Raw genomic sequence first — 17114 nt, forward strand, 5'->3', positions numbered from 1 at the left:
GAGTCTTCTGTGATAATAGGATGATGAAAATTCAAGACGACGAGAATCTCAACGATTCCGTTTCCAAAGTCCCGTTTTTCTTCACAAGACCCACGCTTTCTTGAACAAAGTCTTCAAGCACACCCTGAGCCGAGTTTAGCCGAGTCACAGAACTGGGATCCCACCTGCCCACCTCACATCCACTTCTCTGCGGGAAGTCAGGACAGCTGTGCCGTTGGGAGCACTTCTGGGGTCGGGGACTGGGGGTGTGGAGAGGGATGCTGGCGAGAGCAGCTGAGATTGTGGGGCACGCTGGCATCAGGGTGGCGGCAGCGGTTACTTCCTGGGTCCACAGTCCTGTCCTGCCCGCTGCCTGGGCTGCAGTCGGGGGTGATCACCCGCCTGTGCAGAGCTGGCAGTGTCCTGACTACAGAGGGAGCTGGACCAACAGGGGAAACAAGTGGATGGAGAGCCCAACCATGTGGGACCACCACCTTGAGGGATGCTCCAAACAGGTGTGGGACAGAGGAGCTGGCATGGGGGGTGGTGTGTGCTGCGGGCTCGAGTGGTTGGGAAGGGCTTTGGCAGCCAAGCTGCCCAAATGAAGAGGAAGGCAAGGCTGGCCGGGAGCTGGACACGTGAGGTGCTGGCTGAGGCTGAAGACCTTGCAGACACAATCAACTCCTTGCCGAGGACAGTGAGGCATGGTTTCGGGTCCAGCTCCGGCTGTTCCAGTTTCACCACTCCTACCCAGCCGTACTCGTACAGGTCCTCTTCATCATTGTTATTACACCCAGGCCCAGGGGGTGCATCTGCACGATTTCGCCCTCCGCGCTGAGCGTGGCCCCAGCCCGCGAGAAGCGGCCCGTGAGGCCGGTGGTGTAGGTGGTGTAGTCGCCGCTCGGGCTCGACTCGAACAGCACCACCTCCACGAACGCCGTCTCCTTGGCCCGCGCCGTGCCGGGCCCCGCGGCCGCGAGCAACAGCCCGAGCGGCAGCGGCGGCGGCAGGCGGCGGCCGCGGGGGCCGCGGGGGCGGCGGCGGGGGCGGCGGCGGGGGCGGCAGCGGCGGCGGCCCGGGGCCCCTGGGCGCCCGCCCGAGCGCGGCCTCATGGTCCTGCGGCGGGAGGGCGCGGAGGGCGGGCGCGGCCGGGCATAGTCGCGGGCCGGCGGAGGACCGAGCGCAGGCGGACGCCTCACAGCCCCATCGCGGCGGCGGCGGCGGCTTTGTGGGTCGCAGGCTCGGCTGGGCTCCCTAGCTTTGGTTTTTTGAGAGAACTCTGTACTGTTCTCCACAGTGGCTGCACCAGTTTGCATTCCCACCAACGGAGTGCCCGGGTTCCTTTCTCTCCGCTTCCTCAACAACTTTGGTTACCTGTTCCCTCTTTGGTGTTGGCCGTTCTGACCTGTGTGAGGTGATATCTCACTGTGGTTTTGACTTGTATCTCCCTGATCATTACTGATGGTGAGCGTCTTTCCACGCGCTGGTTGGCCGTCTGCATTTCCTCTTTGCAAAACTATCTATTCAGTTCTTCTGCCCCTTTTAAAAATCGGGTTATTTTTCTTTTTGATGTTGAGTTGTGTGCCCTGATTATATGTGTTAGATATTAACTCCTTCTCTGTCATATCATTTGCAAGCATTTTCTCGCATTCAGTAGGTTGTCTTTTCATTTTGTTGATGGTTTCCTTTGATGTGCAAGAGCGTTAAGTTGAATTAGGTCCCATCTGTTTATTTTTGCTCTTATTGCCTTTACTCTAAGAGACAGATCCAAAAAATATTGCTGTGATGAATGTCAGAGTGTCCTGCTTGTGCTTTCCTTGAAGGCTTTTATAGTATCTGCTCTTACATTTAGGTCTTTAATCCACTTTGAGTTTATTTTTGTATGTGAAGTTAAAGAACGTTCTAATTTATACTGGTAGCTGTCCAGTTTTTCCAGCAGCACTTATTGAAGAGACTGTCTTTCCTCCACTGTATATTCTTGCCCCCTTTGTCATAGATTAATTGACTATATGTGCATGGGTTTATGTCGCTTCCCTGGTGGCTCACTGGTGAAGAATCTGCCTGCAATGTGGGAGAGCTGGGTTCGATCCCTGGGTTGGAAGATCTGCTGGAGGAGGGCATGGCAGTCCACTGCAGTACTCTTGCCTAGAGAATTTCATGGAGAGAGGAGCCTGGCAGGCTACAGTCCATGGGGTCGCAAAGAGTCGGACACGACTGAGCGACTGAGAAGCAGCAGCATGGGTTTATTTCTGTCCTGTTTCATTGGTCCGTGTGTCAGACTTTTGAAAATTGTAAAGCACTACAGAATTTGAAGGAATTTTCATTCAATAATTTATAAAAGGTGGAATGTGGCTTGATGGTCAGGGGATCCTGGTGTTTTACACCTCCTCTCCCCAACTGTGGCTGGCTCTGTGGTCTTTCTGAAGACCAGCATTTCCTGTCCTGGGACCTGGGAGGAGAAGAAGGTGGGAGGGTGGGCGTCTTTTACCCAAGTGGGTACACGTACCGCATCCCTACTCCGACCGGCTGCCCATCAGGACCTCCTGGGTATACCCCTCCACTGCCACTCCCCCAGGCCTGAGCCCCCTTGTCGGAAGCAGAGAGGGTGAGGCTATTTGGGGGCTGCTGGGAAGACGGAAACTAGTAGATGGTTTGTGAACACGTGGGCGTTCCAGCCTGGACCTCCCAGCACGATTCTCGGATCCCAGAGCACATTTACAAAGAAGCCGCTAATCGTCACTACCCGAGAAAGAGGGTGAAAGGAAGACAATCCCAGTTGGCGTCAGAGATAGGAGATGTTTATTAGAGGGAATTCAGCTGTTATTTTTATAAACAGAGAGAGCTGGGGGCAGCAGGAAGGAAGGAAGGAAGCTCTCGTAGGGAGCAGAGGGCACAGGGAAGGAGGGTCCTTAGCCACCACTCAGAACGTGGACCTGGCCTTGCAGGGTCCCAGCTGGCCCAGGAAGAGCAGAAGGTGACCCACACATGACTCAGAAGGGCCACCTGATGCTAAGGAGATGCGTCTCCTGTGACCAGAAATACACATCTCCCTAGAGGGGAGGGTAAAGGTAAGCCCAGTGTTGAGCCTGGAGGGAGATGTGTACCTGAGCAAGGAGGAGAGGAGGCTGTGGGTAAATCAGGGAGGATGTGTGGAAGGGAGCTGATGCAGGAAAACCATAGAATATAAGATTCCAAACATGAGAAACCCAAGGTCTGGGGGCAGAGCCTCAGATCTTGCACTGACAGCAAATGGGGACACAGCAGCTGGAATGGGAACAGCAGGGTTTGCAGCAGCTGGACTGGGAACAGCAAACAGGGACACAGCAGCTGGACTGGGAGCAACAGGGCTTGCAGCAGCTGGACTGGGAGCAGCCACAGGAGCCACAGCCCCCCTTGGAGCCCCCACAGGAACCACAGCCCCCTTTGCCACAGCTGGAGCAGGAACAGACGGGCACACAGCAGCTGGAGCCACAGCCCCCTTTAGAGCCTTCACACGAGCCACAGCCCCCCTTGGAGCCCCCACATGAGCCACAGCCCCCCTTGGAGCCCCCACACGAGCCACAGCCCCCCTTGGAGCCCCCACACGAGCCACAGCCCCCTTTGCCACAGCTGGAGCAGGAGCAGGCTGGCACACAGCAGCAGACGGGCTTGCAGCAGCAGACGGGCACACAGCAGCTGGAGCCGCAGCCTCCACAGCTGGAGCCACAGCCCCCACAGCTGGAGCCACAGCCTCCACAGCTGGAGCCGCAGCCCCCACAGCTGGAGCCACAGCCTCCACAGCTGGAGCCACAGCCTCCAGAACAGCCAGAGCAGCCCATGGTTCTGGTGGGTTGAGGGTGGAGTAGGTCAGAGGAGCAGGTGGAGAGAGAGAAGGTGCTCAGGTGTGGAGTCTCCTGGGCCAGGAGCCTCTATATATCTGCAGGGGTCAGGTGCGATGCTGGGCACATGCTCACTTCCTTGTGACTGTTTTTATGATTTTTCTAGCCCTGTTTTCCCTTTCGCTGCTGCCTTCCTCGTGGCTCAGGAGGAAGCACCCACTTTCTTTGTTTCCTTTTTATCTTCTTCCCCTTTTTCTTGGCCCCTGTATTTAGGACCTCAGGCTTCAGCGCGTCCCCGGGGGCTCCAGGGCACTAGTCGCCTGTCCTCTCTGCTGACCTCTGCTGACCTACAGATGGCAGAGTCCACTCAGGTGCTGCTGCCTTTGCTGTGTTGGCTTCTCCCTGACAGGGTCAATCTTACATGAGTAGAGTTTAAAGGTCATTCTTGGTCTTTACTGGAAACAGTTAAAAAAAAAATCACTAGAGAAGAAAGCAGATTGCCTGTAATCCTGTCACCTGAAGATGGCTTTTTGTTCGGTTTCTAGGCATGAATAAGTACGTCGGTAGTTTTGTCTCTTTTTCCCAGAGCCTCTGTCAGTTCTCTGGGGATGCCCTTTCCTTTAATATCCAAATAAGAAGGATATAGCCTCAATCCCCTCATCTGACTCATTGGTAAATGGACTGATGCCGGGAAAGACTGAGGGCAGGAGGAGAAGGGGGTGACAGAGGAGAGATGGGTGGATGGCATCACTGACTCAATGGATGTGAGTTTGAGCAAACTCAGGAGACAGGGAACTCGGGAGACGGGGAACTCGGGAGACAGGGAACTCGGGAGACAGGGAAGCCTAGTTCATGGGCTTGCAAAGAGTTGGACACGACTGAGTGACTGAACAATAACCCCCTATCCTGGTATTATACGGCCGCCCCTTTCCCTCCCTGAGTGCTTTTGCCCTTCCCAAGGGTCTCTGGTCCTGTTCTTCCCCTCTTCGTTCAAACCATCCCCTCCTGAGGCTGCTTCTTTTGGCTGCTGGTCCTCCCTCCCCACCTTGCTCCATGGGAGGAAGAGAGGTTCCCCTCTCATCACCACGCCATCGCTGATTCAAGGACACTGGTTGAAGGGACGGTGTGAAGCCCTGAAGAGGGCGTGAGAGGGTCACTCTACCGACAAGGGAGACGTAAGCCCGTGTCTCCGCTGTCAGTGCTCCCGAATCCACGTGGGCACCAGCTCCTCCTCGCGCCCTCAACCCAGCTGCCTTTGGCTGGGCATCCTCCCTTTGCGTGAGAATTCCCTGCTTTTTCCCTGCTTTTCATTCAGTCTCTACCTCTGATTCTGGTCCTGAGAAGGAACCCTGCAAATTACACGGTGTTATCGGTAAGGGTGCACCTTCCTCCTCGTGAAGTTGGTCTTGATTACACGGTGAAGTTCACTCACCAATCTGCTGCACTTGAGTTTGGCGGTGCCCTTATCTCAGGGCTTCTTAGTAAATAGTCAGATGGTGAGCTCTACATCTGTGGGTTTGACTGGATTTCCTGGTGTTGAACCATCCTTGCCCGGAATAAACCCGCCTTGGTCATAGTGTAGGTTTAGTTTGATACAGTGTTGGATCCTATTGGTTAATATTTAGAAAATTTGCCTCTCTATTCAGAAACAAAATTTGGAGGGGATTCTAGGAAGATGGCAGCTTAAGTATGTAGCACATCTCCTCTGTTGTCAAATTTGGTTCCAACCCATGTGTCTTTCAAGGGCAGCGGGCAGGGAGGTCGTGAGTGGGTTATGGATGAAGTTTCAGGCTTTCCTTGAAGCTCTGGACTTGAAGAGAACTTGCAAAGAGTCAGGACCCTGGCCTGGGGAAATATTGGGATGCAGTGGGTCTGGAGGGAGACTTGGATCCTTGTCAACAGTCACTGGTCATATAGATGAGAGTTTGTTTCTAGGCTCTCAGTTCTGTTCCATTGGTCTGTGTGTCTGTCTTTATGTGGAACAGAGGACCCCAGAGCAGAGTGGGAGTCAGGTCAAGTGTCCTCACTCTCTGTCCCCAAGGAGGTAAGAAAAAAGGAAGCGTGAGTCCTCTCTGCTTCTGGAAGAACAGTGGGAACACTGGGGGCAGAGTGGATTCCACCTGACGCCCTGGGGGGGATCTGACCTTTGCCTCGTGCTGCCTGTGGTCCCCAGGGCCAGAGCCCAGAGTGCCTTCCACGTCCTGTGAGAATGCAGCCAGCACGGATGTCCTAGCAGATGGAGCGGACACCACGAGGCAGCAAGAGGTCTGAGACCACACTTAAGGGGTGACGGAATTGGAGGACTGGGCACCAGCTCCCAATAAAATGGAGCTTCTGGTGTGGAGGCGTGACAAGTAGGCGGCAACAAAAGTGAGGAGTAGTTAAGGGGCGTCAGATGCACACCCAAGGGTTTAAAAACGTTTAATAGGCTTTATTTTTCTGGAACAGTTTTAGGTTAACAGAACAAATGGAGTAAAATGTACAGAGGCTTCCCAAACACACTCTATTTCCACCCATACGATTTCCCATATATATATATATATATTTTAACATTCTCCATTAATGTGGTACATTGGTTGCAGTTGATCAGCCGATACTGATCTATCATTATTTAACCAAAGTACATATTTTATTTTATTTATTTATTTGTGGCTGTGTCAGGTCTGAGTCGCAGCGTGTGGGCTCAGTAGCTGCGGGTTCAAGGGCTCTCTAGCTGTGGCACATGGGCTGAGTCCCCCCTTAGCAGATACTGAACCCACGTCCCCTGCATTGGAAGCTTGGACTCTTAACCGCCAGACCACCAGGGAGGCTCCCATAGTCCACTTTAGAGCTCACTCTTTGTGTCGTACCTTCTGCGGGTTTTGAGAAAGTGTAAGGACACGTATCCATCATTGTTGTGTTATACACGATAATGGTTTCACTGCCCTAAACGTTCTCTGCCCTCCGTTTATTCATCTCGTCTCCTTACCATCACCCATCCCCACAAACCCTGATCTGTGTGCTGTCTCCACAGCTTTGCCTTTCCCAGAATGTTGTGTGGTTGGGGTCATACGGTGTATAAACCTTTCAGATTGGCTTCTTTCACTCAGTAGCATGCTTTTAAGGTTCCTCTCTGTCTTTTCCTGCCTTGATAGATCATTTCTTTTTTAGTGCTGAATAATATTCCATTATCTGGATGGACCGCAGTTAATAACTCACCTACTCAAGGGCATCTTGGTGACTTCCAGTTTTTGGTCATTGTTAGTAATACTGCTGTGAACATCCATGTGCAGCTTCTTGTGTGGACACAATTTTCCCACTCCTTTGGGTAAATACCAAGGAATGTGATTGTTGAATAGTAGGGTAAGAGCATGTTTAATTTTTTGAGAAACTGCCAAAGCAGCTGCGTCGCTTTGCATCCCCACCAGAGTGTCCGTGGTGGTGTCTCGTTGCCACTTGAATTTGCCAATCCTGAGTGACCTGCGACCCAGGCTTGTTCTTAGGTGCTTATTTGTCATCTGACGTCTCTTTGGGAATGTGTCCTTTCAGATCTTTTGCACACTTTTAAATTGAGTTGTTTGCTTTCTTTTGTCGAGTTTAAGAATTCTTTGTGTATTTTGGATGCCAGTCCTGTATCTGAGACGTGCTTTGGGAAGATTGATAACTTCTACCCCAGGCTGTGGCTCATCTTTTCATTCTCTTGACAGTACTTTTGCAGAGCAGATATTTTTAATTTTAATGAAGTGCAGCTTATCATTTTTTATGGATCACATTTTTGATGTGTCTAAGAAGTCCTCACTGAACCCAAGGTCACCAGATATTTTCCCGTTATCTTTTAAAAAAATGTATGTGTGTATTTATTTTTGACTGCGTGGGTCTTTGTTGCTCTGTGTGGGCCTTCTTTAGTTGCAGCAGGTACTCTCTCATTGCGGTGCCTGGGTTTCTCATTGCGGTGGCTTCTCTTGGCATCTCACTGTGGTTTTGGTTTAAATTTCTCTGATAACTAATGATGCTGCAAACCTTTTCATGTGCTTGCTGGCCATTTCTAGAGCTTCTTCAGATAAATATCTGTTGGGATCATTTGCCCACTTTTTCACTGGGTTATCTGTCTGTTTATTTTTGAGCTGTAAGAATTCTTAATATATTCTGGTCACTAGGCCCTTAACAGATACATGATCTGTAAATATTTTTCCCATTCTGCTGGTTATCTTTTCACTTTTTTGGTCATGTCCTTTGATGCACAAAATGTCAAAACTTCAGTGAAGTGCGATCTATTCTTTTCTTTTGTTGCTTGTGTTTTACTGTCATACCAGGGACCCATTGTTAAATTCAAGGGGATGGAAATTTACCCCCATGTCTTCTGAGTGTGGTGGTTCAGTCTCCACATCATTTTTTTTTCCCTTTTTGGCTGTGCTGCTCAGCTTGTTGGATCTTAGTTCCCCAACCAGGGATGGAACCTGGGTCCTTGGCAGTGAAAGCACGGAGGGAGCCCCAACCCCTGGACCTCCAGGGAAGCCCCTCAGCACCATTTGTTAAAGGACTATCCTTCCCTTGTTGGTCTGGGCACCCTCGTTAACAGTCACTGGTCGCAGATGAAGGTTTGTTTCCAGGCTCTCAAGTCCATTCCACTGGTCTGTGTGCCTGTCCTCATGCTGGTACCACACTGTCTTGACTGCGAGAGCTTTGTAGTAAGTTTAGGAATCAGGAAATGTGATTCTCCTTTTTAACTGTGTTTTTTAGTTATGTTTTTAAACTATGTTTCTCTTTTTAAGGACTGTTTTGCCTGTTTTGGGTCCCTTGAGTTCCCATATGCATGTTAAGATCAACTTGTCAGTTTCTACAAAGAGGCCAGCTGGGATTCTGATGCAGGTTTCATTGAATCTGTAGATCAATTTGGGAAATGTTGCCATCTCAACGTTGTTAAATCTTCTGATACATGAACGTTGTATTTGTCAGCCTGAGCTTCCACAACAGAGTACCATAGACTCATGGCTTAAACAAAAGAAATTTGTTTTCTCACAGTTCTGGAGGCTGGAGTCCAAATCAACATGCCGGCCAATTCAATTTCTAGTGATGGCTTTCCCTTTGGGTTGATAACGGCTGCCTTCTCAATATGTTTTCCACACAGTCTTTCCTTAGGATGTTTGTGCATAGGTGTGGGGGGAGGGACAGAGAGAGACAGAAAGAGAAAGAGAAAGAGGAGACAGAGACAAGAGAGGAAGACAGGGAGAGACAGAGAGAGATGAACAGAGAGAGATGGAGAGACAGAGAGAGATGGAGAGACAGAGAGAGATAGAGATGGAGAGATAGAGAGACAGAGACAGAGAGATGGAGAGACAGAGAGAGAGATAGAGAGACAGAGAGAGAGAGATGGAGAGACAGAGAGAGAGATGGAGAGACAGAGAGAGAGATGGAGAGACAGAGAGAGAGAGATGGAGAGACAGAGAGAGATAGAGAGACAGAGAGAGAGATAGAGAGACAGAGAGAGAGAGATGGAGAGACAGAGAGAGAGATGGAGAGACAGAGAGAGATAGAGAGACAGAGAGATGGAGAGACAGAGAGAGAGAGACGGAGAGACAGAGAGATGGAGAGACAGAGAGAGAGAGAGATGGAGAGATGGAGAGAGAGAGATGGAGAGACAGAGAGAGATAGAGAGACAGAGAGAGAGATGGAGAGACAGAGAGAGAGAGATGTAGAGAGAGAGAGAGAAGGAGAGACAGAGAGAGATAGAGAGAGATGGAGAGAGATAGAGAGATGGAGAGAGAGAGAGATGGAGAGACAGAGAGAGAGATGGAGAGACAGAGAGAGATGGAGAGACAGAGAGAGAGATGGAGAGACAGAGAGAGAAGGAGAGACAGAGAGAGATAGAGAGACAGAGAGAGAGATGGAGAGACAGAGAGAGAGATGGAGAGACAGAGAAGGAGAGACAGAGAGAGATAGAGAGAGAAGGAGAGAGATAGAGAGATGGAGAGAGAGAGAGAGATGGAGAGACAGAGAGAGAAGGAGAGACAGAGAGAGATGGAGAGAGATGGAGAGAGAGAGAGAAGGAGAGACAGAGAGAGAGATGGAGAGACAGAGAGAGAGATTGAGAGACAGGGAGAGATGGAGAGACAGAGAGAGAAGGAGAGACAGAGAGAGAGAAGGAGAGACAGAGAGATGTAGAGAGAGAGAGAGAAGGAGAGACAGAGAGAGATAGAGAGATGGAGACAGAGAGAGATGGAGAGACAGAGAGAGAGATGGAGAGACAGAGAGAGAAGGAGAGACAGAGAGAGATAGAGAGACAGAGAGAGACAGAGAGAGATAGAGATGGAGAGATGGAGAGAGAGATGGAGAGACAGAGAGAGAAGGAGAGACAGAGAGAGATAGAGAGAGATGGAGAGAGATAGAGAGATGGAGAGAGAGAGAGATGGAGAGACAGAGAGAGAGATGGAGAGACAGGGAGAGATGGAGAGACAGAGAGAGAAGGAGAGACAGAGAGAGATGGAGAGAGAGAGAGAGATGGAGAGACAGAGAGAGATGGAGAGACAGAGAGAGAAGGAGAGACAGAGAGAAATAGATAGAGAGAGATAGAGAGACAGAGAGAGATGGAGAGAGAGAGAGATGGAGAGACAGAGAGAGATGGAGAGACAGAGAGAGAAGGAGAGACAGAGAGAGATAGATAGAGAGATAGAGAGACAGAGAGAGATGGAGAGAGAGAGAGAGATGGAGAGACAGAGAGAGATAGAGAGAGATGGAGAGAGAGAGAGATGGAGAGACAGGGAGAGAGATGGAGAGACAGAGAGAGAGGAGAGACAGAGAGAGAGATAGAGAGACAGAGAGAGATGGAGAGACAGAGAGAGAAGGAGAGACAGAGAGAGAGAAGGAGAGACAGAGAGAGAAGGAGGAAGAGAGGGTTCTTTGCTCTCTCTTCTCATAAGGACCCTCATCCTAGGAGTTCCCTGTGCAGTGGTTAGGATTTGGCACTTTCACTGGGACAACCAAGAGATATGACCGAAAACAAAAAGGGCACTATCCACACAGGATGAGGGCCCACCCTCGTGACCTCACTTAGCCTTAATGAGCTCCTTAGAGGCCCCACCTCCAAATACAGCCAAACTTGGGGTTAGGGCTTCAGTGTAGACTTTTAGAGGCACATAAACACAACAAACACGTGATGTTTGTTGATTTACTTGGATCTTCTTTAGTTTCTTTCCATAATGTTTTATCATCTGCAAAACATCAGTTTCACACTTCCTTTGTTAAATTTACTCTGAAGTATTTTATTCTTTGTGGAACTACGGAATTGCATTCTTAATTTGTTTGTTCATTACAAGTGAATAGACACACAGTCAAGGTTTGCATGTTGACCTTGTAGCCTGAAAACCTGCCGGGGTCATTGATCAGTTCTAAGATCTACAGTCATTAACAGCTCTTACAAGCTCACAGGTAGAATACAAACAATCCAGTAGAAAATAGGCAGTTATCTGAAGAGCAAATTGTGTTCAGTTGCTGCATTGTGTCCAGCTCTTTGCCACCCCATGGACTGGAGCCCACCAGGGGTCCCTGTCCTTTACCATCTCCCAGAGTTTGCTCAAATTCATGTCCATTGAATCGGTGATGCTATCTGACCGTTTTATCCTCCGCTGCCCCCTATGACAAGTAGGTCAAATTCCTTGGTAGTCAGATAAAAGCAAATCAAAGTAAGGATGAGATAGTTTATGTCTACCAGTTGGGAAAAAATTAACAAGAATAATAACACCTATTTCTGGTGAATTTGAAGAAGGCTTTTTCTGGGAATATAAATTGTTACAGTTTCCTTTTCTCGAAAACAACAACTAAAACAATTAGGTAATATCAATACAATTTGACTTGAAATTGCTAAAAATAAAAGCAAACATAAACACACACATAGATACTTTATATTTAGATTAGCATTGGCCAAAAAATACCACCCAATTTAGAAACCAATAGTAACGCCCTTTAAGAAGGTTAGATGAGGCACAACAGTTGGATGGGAGGAATTTCCCTGAGGCATCGGTTAGTGATAAACGCGTTGTTGTTGCTCAGTCAGTAAGTCGTGTCTGATTCTTTGTGACCCCATGGACTGTACCCTCCAGGCTCCTCTGTTGGTGGGATTTTCCAGGCAAGAATACTGGTTGCCATTTGCTCTTCCAGGGGATCTTCCTGATCCAGGGATTGATCCCCTAGTCTCTTGCATCTCCTGCAGTGGCAGGCAGATTCTTTACCACTGAGCCAGCTGGGTAGCCCGTAAGTTAAGATGTAGCATCAACAGCATTTGATTTGAGAGCCTGTGTCTGCTTTTCTGTGACTGTCCACAGGGTATTTTCCTATTTCAAAGTGGATCCCCCAACAAATCACATTATTGGAGAGGCTTTCTCATCAGGGGATCATGTCTTATTAGGACCAAGAGAGTGGCTCTAAGGGTTCTGAATTTCATGGGTCTATGAAATTTAACAAAACAGTCCTAGGGAATGACTTATTGTTGACAGCTTGTATTCCTGCCATCGAGGACGTGGAAAAGTGCCCATCGCTGCAACCCATGTCAGGTATCGCCCTGATCGTGAGCAAAGATAGAATCTCAGTGGGAAGGGTAGCTCTTTGCATTGAGTTCTCTTCTTCTTTTTGACCCCTCAGCATGTGGGATCTTAGTTTCCTTATCAGGGATTGAATCCACGCCCCCCACCCCCCACCCCGCTGTTTTAAATTAATTTAAAATATTTATTAAAAAGAAAAGAAAACGGGCCCATAAAGCCCAGGCTGTTCTGGTGGCTGTCTGTCCATGGCTCCAAATTCCTTAAGTGGTAAAGTCAGCCATGGGCCTTTAGGACAGAGGACAGGGGATACACTGGGATGTTGTTTCCCACTGGCCCCCAAATACACAACGCTTACACTAATCTGGCTTTCAGCTTTTGCCAGAATCCCTGTCCCTACTATTGGAAGTGTTGTCTTAGCCAGTGGACCGCCAGGGAAGTCACTGCATTGCACCACTTCAATTTCATGAAAAACAGATTTTTCACCTTTTTTTTGTGTGTGTGGGTGGGGAGAGTCTTGTCGTAAACCAGAACCTTCCTGTCTCCTGTCGGCCTTGGGAAGCGTCACTGCTCTAGTCTGCGGGGGGAGGCTGCCGCCCCCGTCTGTGTCCCAGGCGCCCGTAGGTCCTCCATGTGGCTTCTGGGCTCCACGCCGTGAAGCTCACCCTGCCAGCCTTCCCTCCCATTTCCACGGTGCCGTCTAAGCACCCAGCATAGCCTGCGGGCTGTCCATGCTCTTCCTGTCTGCTTCTCTCGACTGGACGGTCAAGATCTCGAGAGCAAGTCCTTTACACTGTTTGCTGCTGTTTCCTGAGTCAGAGCCGGGCCTGGTGCCCAGCAGGTGCTGAATAAGTGCCCGTGGAGCCAGTGAGGGCTGGTGGCCCCTGAGACCAGAGAGGTTTCTCTTCGGAGAGGCCATGAGTTCCGATGTCTGGAATGCCTTCCTTTAGGAATTATTTAGAAGATCTGGATCATTTCTTTTATCATTTATGTGTTATTTTAAACCATATCTTTGAATCAACAAGATGTGAAATTAAAAGACAGTTGCTCCTTGGAAGGAAAGCTATGACAAACCTAGACAGCGTGTTAAAAAGCAGAGACATGACTTTGCTGACAAACGTCCGTATAGTCAAAGCTATGGTGTTTCCAGCAGTCATGTATGGGTGTGAGAGTTGGATCATAAAGAAAGCTGAGCACCGAAGAATTGATTCTTTCAAACTGTGGTGCTGGAGGAGACTCCTGAGAGTCCCTTGGACTGCAAGGAGATCCAACCAGTCAATCCTAAAGGAAATCGACCTTGAATATTCATTGGAAGAACTGATGCTGAAGTTGAAGCTCCAATACTTTGGCCACCTGATGTGAAGAGCCAACTCATTGGAAAAAACCCTGATGCTGGGAGAGATTGAGGGCAGGAGGAGAAGGGGGCGACAGAGGATGAGATGGCTGGATGGCATCACCGACTCAATGGATGTGAATTTGAGCAATCTCTGGGAGATAGTGAAGGACAGGGAACCCTGGCGGGCTGCAGTTCATGGGGTCACAAAGACTCGGACACGACTTAGTGGCTGAGCAACAACAAAATAAATGTGTGGTTAAAAAAGGCTCACGAGATAAGCTCAGAGTCTCATAAGAGGCTGGTCCCACCTGTGTCAGAGCAGAGGACAGAGCACCCGCTGAGCAATGAAACAGAAGCGTCATTAAAGTCCCGAGGGCGCAGAGGCGGAGAGGAAGCCACGTCCTGGCGCGTCCTTCCTGACACCAGAACCATCCTTTCACGGGGCAAGGACGCACAGGTATCTGTGCCCTCTGCCTGGTGCCCACCTGGGGATGGAAAACATACATCACTGGGTCACACTGGCTGTACTTGTAGGCACCACCCGAGTTCTCGCTTCTGTAAATAATAATCTGACTCACAGCCTTATCATGTGTTTCTGGGGAATAACCAGGAAATTTCCCTTGGGACACATTCTGAGGAAATGCATCTCTCAAAAAGGAAATTTGAGTCAAACATTTGTAAATGTCAGGAGACTTCCCCAGTTTTCCCTCCCACTGGGTGTTTCTAAGGCGTTTGGTCTATAGAGCAAGTAAAACAAGCACCACAGGAGCCCCAGGGTGTGTTGGAGAACGGGTTTATTAGCGGTTCTTCTGGGTCTGGAGCAGAGGTGAGCAGAGGACAGAGAGGGCAGGTGCTGGAGAGCAAGGTCCAGGGAGGAGGGGAGATGGGCTGGGGGTCCTGGGCGATCCCAGGACGGGGGAGCGTTAGCGACCTCCTGGGGGTCCTGAACCCACACAGCTCAGGTGTTACAGGGGGTGAAGAGAGCTGATGGGGAGGTGGGCCGGCCTCTGGCAGTAGCAGCGCTAATTGGTCCTTGGAGCCAGTGAGCAAAGTGGGGGGTGTTTCTGGCTCAGACCCGGATAAGTGGCAGATACAAGCGAAGAGGTGAGGACGACGAGTGGGGGAGGAGCACGAGGTGGTCCTGCGGTGCCATCAGGGTCCAGAGTCTCAGGTGGTGCCTTTCCTGATGAAGATGCCCGAGGCTCTTCGTTCCGAGGACACCAGGTGTCTCACTGGTCACGGCCCTGGGAGCTCAGATTGGAGTCATTTGTGGGCAGGTTCGAGGTTACAGCTTCAGATCTTGCGCTGGCAGCAGACGGGGACACAGCAGCTGGACTGGGAACAGCAGGGTTTGCAGCAGCTGGACTGGGAGCAACAGGGCTTGCAGCAGCTGGACTGGGAGCAGCAAACAGGGACACAGCAGCTGGACTGGGAACAGCAGGGTTTGCAGCAGCTGGACTGGGAGCAGCAAACAGGGACACAGCAGCTGGACTGGGAGCAGCAAACAGGGACACAGCAACTGGACTGGGAGCAGCCGCAGGAACCACAGCCCCCCTTGGAGCCCCCACAGGAACCACAGCCCCCTTTGCCACAGCTGGAACAGGAGCAGGCTGGCACACAGTGGCACACGGGAACACAGCAGCTGGAGCCACAGCCCCCTTTAGAGCCTCCGCACGAGCCACAGCCCCCCTTGGAGCCCCCACACGAGCCACAGCCCCCTTTGCCACAGCTGGAGCAGGAGCAGGCTGGCACACAGCAGCAGACGGGCTTGCAGCAGCAGACGGGTACACAGCAGCTGGAGCCGCAGCCTCCACAGCTGGAGCCACAGCCCCCACAGCTGGAGCCACAGCCCCCACAGCTGGAGCCACAGCCTCCGGAACAGCCAGAGCAGCCCATGGTTCTGGTGGGTTGAGGGTGGAGTAGGTCAGAGGAGCAGGTGGAGAGAGAGGGCAGGTGCTCAGGTGTGGGGCCTCCTGGGTCAGGAGCCTTTATATACCTGCCAGGACAGGTGGATGATGTACTGACTTCCTATTAATACTTCCTGTTTGTGCCATTTCTCCAGGGCACATGAGTGAGTGTGTGTGTGTGTGTGTGTGTGTGTGCACGCGCGCACACTCCTTGTCCTGGCCTCTCATTGGCTCTGTGTGTGTGCACACTCCTTGTCCCGGCCTCTCATTGGCTCTGTCCACCATCTCCTTTCTCATGTTTCTAAATTTGATCTCTTGCCATTTTGTTTTGCAGTTATTAATGGAAAGAACTTTCCAGAATTCACAGCTTTTCTGGAATTTTCTAGAATGCAATATCTGCCATTCGTAGGTGTGTGCTGCTCTCTCTACGGGGCCCCAAAGCCCCGGCCCCCACTCACCTGCAGGTGCCTTTGTGCTCCTGCTGTCCCCAGAAGGTGTTTGTTACAAAACCAAACTTGAGTCCGCTTGCCCAACACCCAGCAAAGCCGGTCTGCTGCCACAGTCTGCCAGAAAGAAGTGCAGTGTCTGTTGTAGGCACCAACCAAGGAGGACTGGCAGCTCAAGTTCAAAAGACCTGAACTCCCCCGTGGCTTTCAGAGAAGGGTTGTTTTTTTTTTTTTCAAATTACATTTATTTATTTATTTATGGCTATGGTTTTCGGGATCTTAGTTCTCCAGCCAGAGATTGAACCCACACCCTCTGCAGTGAAAGCACGGAGTCCTCACCAATGGATTGTCGGAATTTCCAGGGGGAAAGGTCTTTGAAGACAGTGTGAGGGAGAGGGTCACAGGGTGGGTGACTAGCTCATGCACAGTTCTCAGGGAGGCACTAGGGCGACGAGGTTTCAAGGCTCTCGGTCATCACCCTATGGTCCCAGCTGTGCTTGTGGGCAGCCTGCACCGAACATCTTCCACCTGGTGGGGGTTTCAGGGTCCGAAAACCAGCTCCAGGATGGGGCTCACGACATCATCTATAGCTGTTAAGGAGGAAGTAGTTTATGGCTAAACTGTTATTACTCTGTCTTGCTTGACTCTTTTCCTTTGTTTCTGCTTTTTTCCCTTCTCTGATTTGCCCTTTGGAACTCAGGGAAGGCCTCGGAGGCTAGAACTTTTCTGCAAACAAGACTTGGGAGGTCTGTCCCTGGGAGTTGTTGTTATTGATTATTCTGGATTTTCTACACATATGATCGTGTCACCTGTGAGCAAGGAGAGTTTTATTTCCTCCTTCCCAATCTGTATGCCTTTTATTTCTTTTTCACGTCTTAGTGCGTTAGCTAGGGCTTCCAGTGTGGTGGTGGAAAGCAGTGTTGAGAGAGTAGTGCATTTTTGCCTTGTTTCTGGTCTTAGTGGGAAAGCTTTGAGTTTCTTACCATTAGGTATGATGTTACCCGTAGGTTTTTTGTATGTGTTCTTTATCAATTTGAGGAAGTTTCTTTCTATTTCTAATTTCCTGAGAGGAAATTATTGGCAGTCACCGGCAGACAGACTGAAGTTTGTATAGATCA

The 17114-nt window shown here is 50.2% G+C and overlaps 1 protein-coding gene, 1 long non-coding RNA gene and 1 pseudogene across 2 annotated transcripts in view; all 3 read left to right on the top strand.

Annotated features, from left to right (window-relative positions):
- The window catches only part of LOC145524432 (uncharacterized), an 87723-nt gene that overhangs the window by 19992 nt on the left and 50617 nt on the right, over window positions 1–17114 (top strand). The window lies entirely within an intron of this gene.
- On the top strand, window positions 3229–6068 carry LOC145523852 (uncharacterized; annotated as a pseudogene).
- On the top strand, window positions 14836–16593 carry LOC145523853 (uncharacterized). Its single transcript, XM_081534962.1, has 5 exons — window positions 14836–14867; window positions 14959–15231; window positions 15307–15566; window positions 16015–16140; window positions 16541–16593. The coding sequence occupies exons 1-5, from the start codon at window positions 14836–14838 to the stop codon at window positions 16591–16593; spliced, it is 744 nt and encodes a 247-aa protein (XP_081391088.1).

Source organism: Giraffa tippelskirchi, chromosome 10 (genome assembly GCF_054371585.1).
Source record: "Giraffa tippelskirchi isolate mGirTip1 chromosome 10, T2T-mGirTip1v1.2.pri, whole genome shotgun sequence".
NCBI lineage: Eukaryota > Metazoa > Chordata > Mammalia > Artiodactyla > Giraffidae > Giraffa > Giraffa tippelskirchi.